This window comes from Trachypithecus francoisi, unplaced genomic scaffold (genome assembly GCF_009764315.1).
Source record: "Trachypithecus francoisi isolate TF-2019V2 unplaced genomic scaffold, Tfra_2.0 Lachesis_group15, whole genome shotgun sequence".
Taxonomy (NCBI): domain Eukaryota; kingdom Metazoa; phylum Chordata; class Mammalia; order Primates; family Cercopithecidae; genus Trachypithecus; species Trachypithecus francoisi.
The window spans coordinates 18,716,798-18,722,797 of NW_022681460.1; the positions used below are offsets into that span (position 1 = coordinate 18,716,798).

A 6,000-nucleotide genomic window follows, 5' to 3' on the forward strand; every position below is an offset into this window, starting at 1 on the left:
AAGGTTACATGAAATAAAAGATACAGTCCCTAGAGCTAAGAACCTTACAGTCAAATTACGAAAACAAAGTATATTTATAAACACAATAAACAGTATTTGCAAGTTTGCATTATTAAGCATCAAGTAAGAAGTACCAACAATCAATGCTAATGCACAGCAAGGAAAGCCCAACAAGGGTAGTTGGTCAGGACAGTTTTAGTAGCAGAGCCATAAGCTGGGTAAAATAAGAGGACTTGATCCTAGCACAGAAAACACAAAAAAACTACTTCCTGCTGTTTGGGAACTTACACTGTACCATATATTAGTTATGTCTATACTAGTAAGTGATAAATAGACTCTATCAAAAGTGCAATCAACTAAAGAGGCATTTGATAAGCAGCTAACACAACAAGGTATTAAAAGCGAAGTTTCTGCTGAGAACCAGACAACAGAAATGACATTCCAAAGCAGCTGCCAGAACATTCTCAAAAATGAGAAGAGGCAGTCTAAAGAAAAGAGTGCTAAGGTGTGTTCCTGTCTACCCCACCACCAGTGAGGTGGCGCTTCAAGGAGATTACAGAGTAGGGTTCAGAGATTTCCCTGGGGAGAGCTGTGGTAACAGGGGCCTGTGTCTTCAAGGGGGAAGGGTGGAAGATGCTTGTCCCACATCTAAAGCCTAGGGAAAAAGGCTTTGCGGGGATGACTTGAAGAACTTGACATGTGTCTCAAGCAATTTGAAGAACATGCTGACCTGGTACCTGATTAATCCCTGGAAAATCTAAAGGATGAGAAGCTGCATGAAGAGGCATGTGAGAACAACAGAGAGCGCTGAACTGGGACCACCAGCAGAGTTTGTGCAAAGAATGAGTGCTCCCTATGTGGCCTCTACAGGAGAGTGAGCAACCAGAGGTAGGATCACACGAGTCCATGCAAGAGGGGCATCTAGAGTTTGCACAGACCTCTGCAAAGTGAAGGTGAAGGTACTGCTAGCTCTAAGAGGCTCAGGAAGGAGTAAGCAACCAACCAGAACGTAAGGGAATTCTCACTGTTAAGGACTTGAGATGAAAATCTAGAGCCACTGAGGTGGGAGGTAGAGGATTCTCCAGTGAAAGAACAAGCTTTAAACATCTGCAATGGCTACAAAAGCACTGAAACTTAATCACCAGCTAGCTTCTTCACGAATCAAGTAAAAGTTTGCTGCTCCTCTTTACTCTTTTTGCTTCTTCCTTGTCCAACTTTGGAAGGGTCAGAAACCAGAAATGGCAAGACAAAGCAGGAAGAGTAGGAAAACCAGGTAAGAAGTAAAAAGGCAATGATGCCCCCTTCCCCAGTTACTGGCTTCCTCCTTGGAAGAGACAGAACAAGAGACCAGTTAAGGGAGAAGCTTCATCTTTATTTCAGGCTTGGTCTGCAGTTTTTACTTGTTGGTACTGGGCATTTTAATTTTAATAATCAAATTGAGACTTTTGTGACTTTGTTACTGAAGGATGATTTGTATTATCTAAGAGCAACCAGAAAAATTAAGTTAATCCATGGCAGAGGATGAACCAGTCTCGAAGAGTAAATTGAAAGACACAAAAAGGGAAAAAAATTTGAAGTGACAAAAAAAAAAAGCTTTCATAATTACATCCCACAAGGCCTGCTTTTCAACCTAATATCCTGAAAAGTCAACACAGTGGAGAGCACAGAAGTATACAAATGTGGTCTTATAAAACATAACTGAATCCATCCAGCTTCACTGCCTATCCTGAGATAGTTTAGCCATTAACATTTGCAGAAACTTGCCATAATGTAGCTCAAGAATCTAATATTAATTCTTAAAACTTGACATGAGTGACCCAAATATGCTAGGCTTCCTTTAAAAGGCAGAGACTGTGTCTTGCTCCCTGCTGTATCTGTAACATTTCCCAAAGTCTCTCTTATATTAAAGGTACTTAAAGAACTGCTGTTCTCCTTACCATGAGAAGGTTGCTATGTTAGGCTCTTAGGAAACAGGATCTGAACAAATCTGCAGACAGCAAAGACTGCTTTTTAGTTAAAAATATATTGAGCTTCGCTATGGGCAAAATTATAATATATATTACTTTCATGCTTATCCTTTCATAGCGAGCCAAATCTTTGAAACATGCACACTGTATTTTCAGTATATACTACCACAATACAGAATAAATGTGAAAACTTTAAACTTTGATATTCGAAGGAGAAAAAAATACTACTATATACACATTTTTAAAAAGTTTAGCAGAAAACTCTCAAAATAAGTGCACTATCATACAACACTGTTAAATGCAGAATGGTTTATTTTAAAAGGAGAGAAGCATTTTAAAAAATATACATATTTTATTAATACTCATATTAGTATATGTCTTTTCAGTGAGTGACAGCCTGAATCAAGAGCCTACTATGTGCCGCTACAATTCTGTAAAATAGGTATTATCATCCCTATTTTAAAGATTAGGAAACTGAGGCTCAGTGTTTAATGGCTTGCTCAAAGTCACAATAGTAGTAAGAGGTGGAGTGAGAATTTTAACTTAGTGTGTCAGGTTCCCACACTGCTCTTAAGTGTGCTGCTGCTATAATGCTGAAGAGTTAAGTTCTACTGACTTCTTTCCAAAAGAAATAAAATCCAATTTTAATGGTTACGTTTACAGTGTACAATTATGAAATATAAGCCACTGTCAAGTTCCAACCATAGTGGGAACGCACCTCTGCTAATATGAATAAACTCTTCATGAGTAAAAATTCTATATGGCAGATAGTAGTAAAGTTCGTAACAGTCCCTCTCTATGTTTATATACATTCATGATGACATGCTTATGGTACAGTATTTACAATAAGTGTATATGACCATAAAATTTGACAACTTTCAAAATGGTACATAAAGAAAGCAAGTCTTATTATATGTCTGTAGAAATAGAAAGATGTTGGCTGCAACAGAGTCCTATTATCAGACTGTTTCATTCTCAGGCTTTATCTTAGTAAATAAAGGCAGGATAATCCCCAGATATTTCAGGATACGTTAATGGTTCTTATTGGAATGATTCTGTCCCAACTACCTTGCCCCATCCTGGGAAAATCTGGTAATATCTGGAGGCATGTTTACTGTCATGACTGGGAGTGGGTGTGGGAGGGTAGCTACTGGTACCCACTGAGTACTGCCAGGGATGCTGCTAAACATCCTGTAATGCACAGGATATCCCACAACCAACAAGGAACTATCCAGTCCAAAATGTCAATAACGTGACAATAACCAGTCCAAAATGTGACACTGAGAAAGCTACTATGAAGGATTAAATGTCTGAAGTACTTAGCAGAGGGGGTGGAGAGTGTTTAGAGACTGTAACTACAAACACAAAACCACAGAGTCCAAGTAACGCTCAGTAAAGATCAGATGAGGCATTCAAGCGGTGTGAGAGCACTGGCCTGAGAGCACCCTCTTGTCTCATTAGATATGAGGTGGGTAATGTAATGGCAGAAAAGACCAGCTTCCAATCAATACACCTACCTTTACCGGTGGTGCTGACTGATTTTTTTTCCGATAAAAGAACAGGAAACTGAAAAAGTGTTAAGTAGAAAGAAAAAAAATGTACTGAAGAGCAACAGCTTTTATTAAACAGTCCCACAACCAATTTAATGAGTTTTCCTATTACTTACAGTAGGGCTCTAGAGGGTTACATCTAAAATGAGAACACTGGATGTTATGGACACATCATAAGAGAAAATCAGAATAAATATTCATGTGCTTCATTCAGGACATCAGTATTCGGAAGATCAAACACTGCTGCAGGAAGCCTGGCTTTTAGACTCCAAATGTGTAAATGTTCTGATGATACACTACTATCATTCCTTCTTAGATCTTCCTTTCTCTGAATGCAATACTCTGACAAAAAAGGAAACAAAACACCGCACAAACAACTTCTGAGTCAGTGCTGAGATAAAACAAAAGACAAAAAAGAAAACTTCACAAGACGTTCGTTGAGTTTAACTGTTACCTACCTGTAACTTTTCTTTTGCTCTGCCGTTTGTGCTCTCCTTTTGTAGTCCTCTTATGTTATCTTTTCTGTCCTTAGTCACATTTCTTTACTAAAACCTTTTTATTCTCTTTTCATCCTCTTTTCACTCCCATTTTCTTCCTTTCCTCTCTTCGGAATCTCATGTCTTACTTCACTCTCTCAAAAGTGCCAACCAGCAATGGGATTATATGAGAACTTTAGAGTTGAGTCAGACTCAGAGGCTATCTAGCAGTAACCCCCATGATGCCCATCTCTCTTTAGCATACGAACTATCCTAACAAGCTGTTAGGAGACAGCTTAAACACATTAAGGTACACCACATTTCTTAACTTTCAGACACCATAAATCACTTCTTACTGAGAGGTATTGCTACATTGCTGGTGAGATCTAAGCAGAGCAATAGAACTGATAGGAATTGCTCTTGCTTCTCAGATACCAATTCCTTCTCATTATCAACATTTATTAAATTAGAAAAAAGTCCCCTGATTTAGGTACAGTCTAACTACATGTGGCTGAATTTGACGGCTATCTGCTCCTTGAAAATTATCCTTCCATAGACAAACATTGAACTAGATGCAGACAGTGTGATTCATCTAATAAGCCTTGTTTGGCATTTTGTCAGGATAAGGAATGACTCATTAAATGCCCCAAATTGGCACTCAAGGTATGTTTTACCCTTCTACATTCCTCTGAAAGTTGAGTCTCCCCTTAACTAACCAGTAAGATACTGTTTAATTCCGAGTCATATTACGTAAATACGGTACTGTACTTCAAATGGTACTGTAGTGTGATGCCTCGTGGAGCCCTGGCAGATGCATGGGAGCAACAGTCAAGTGATTTAGTATTGTGGAATAAAGGAACTAAACCCTAATTTGTTCTGTGCTGGCTTAGCCCTAAAGGGCAAGCAGGTGCAAGTCCCTTACACCCACCGTGCCGTTGTGCTGTCTAGTTTAAATTCATGTTGCCAGCGTTACACCTAAGTTTGCAGGTTTTGGAGGTGTCTCCGGCTGTTGCTTCGGCGGAGGAGTCGCGTTCCCCTCGCTGCGGGAGCAAGGAGTGCTGCGTCCCAGGCAGGCAGGTGAGTCTGGCGCGGCCCGCACAGGGTCGCCACCCGCCCCGCCGCTGCGCCCCTTACCTTGGTGAGTTGGGCGATTTTCTTGCTAATTTTCAGGTGCATCTCCTGGCTGTAGTCCATACTGTGCCCAGCCAGCTGCGCGGCGGCCGGCGAGGGCGCGAATTTGGCCGCCCCGGCCGCCGAGCCGCCGTAATAGTGCTGCGGCCAGCTCATGCCCGGGGTCGCCATCTTCCCGACAGACCCCGGCCGGGGCACCTGTCCCCACGCGCAGAGGCAGGCCCGCGGAGCAACGACGCCCGCGAGGCAAGAGTCGTGGCGGCCGCTTCCCGACCCGACACCCGGCGCCCCCCAAACTCGGTCGCAGGCGCCGTCCCGCCCGCGACGCCCGGGTCACCCCTGGAAGGGATGGGGCGGTCCCGTCGGCCCGAAGCCGCGGGGACAACGGCGCGGGGCAGATGCCCGGGGTTGGGCGACGGCGGCCGGGGGCCGGGTCTCCTCTCGCTGGCTCCTCAGCCCGCGCCCGGCGGAGGCGTCGAGGACAGAGTGCCTCCGCTAGTCCCGCTCGCAGCCCGCACCGAGGACTCGGCGAGGCTGCGGAGGGAGGAGGAGACGGGGCGGGCTGCGGCGGGGGTAGGCGGGGACATGGAGGAGGACGCGGGAGCCGCCGTTACCAGGGCGCGCGCGGGGACGGCGACGTCATTTCCCCGTAGCCAAGCCCCGCCCCGCCCCGCGCAGCCGCCGCCACCGCCAGTCCCGCAGTCCTGCGGCCAGTGCGGGCGCCTAGCGAGGTCGCGCCGGGACCTCGCCTCCAGTGCTTCCACCGTGTGGCGGGGACCCGGCAGCCCAGCCCTGGCGGCGATCCTCGTGTGGCGAGCATGAGGCCTGACGTAAAAAAAAAAAAATTCTCCCCAAGAAGACAGTGCGGTGGTCACC

At 44.6% G+C, this 6,000-nt stretch overlaps 1 protein-coding gene across 9 annotated transcripts in view; it reads right to left on the minus strand.

Annotated features, from left to right (window-relative positions):
- Positions 1-5,739, minus strand: part of FAM184A (family with sequence similarity 184 member A) — a 117,768-nt gene extending 112,029 nt beyond the window's left edge. For 7 of the 9 annotated variants that reach the window (XR_004442753.1, XM_033234425.1, XM_033234419.1 and 4 more), the window contains exon 1: positions 5,128-5,739. Coding sequence is in view for 8 of the 9 variants with exons in the window: in XM_033234425.1 (XP_033090316.1) it covers positions 5,128-5,295 (168 nt within the window). In the remaining variant the exon portion in view is untranslated. The remainder of the gene's footprint in view (positions 1-5,127) is intronic. The other 2 variants (XM_033234423.1, XM_033234421.1) reach the window with 1 other exon arrangement.
- Positions 5,740-6,000: the final 261 nt, after the last annotated feature.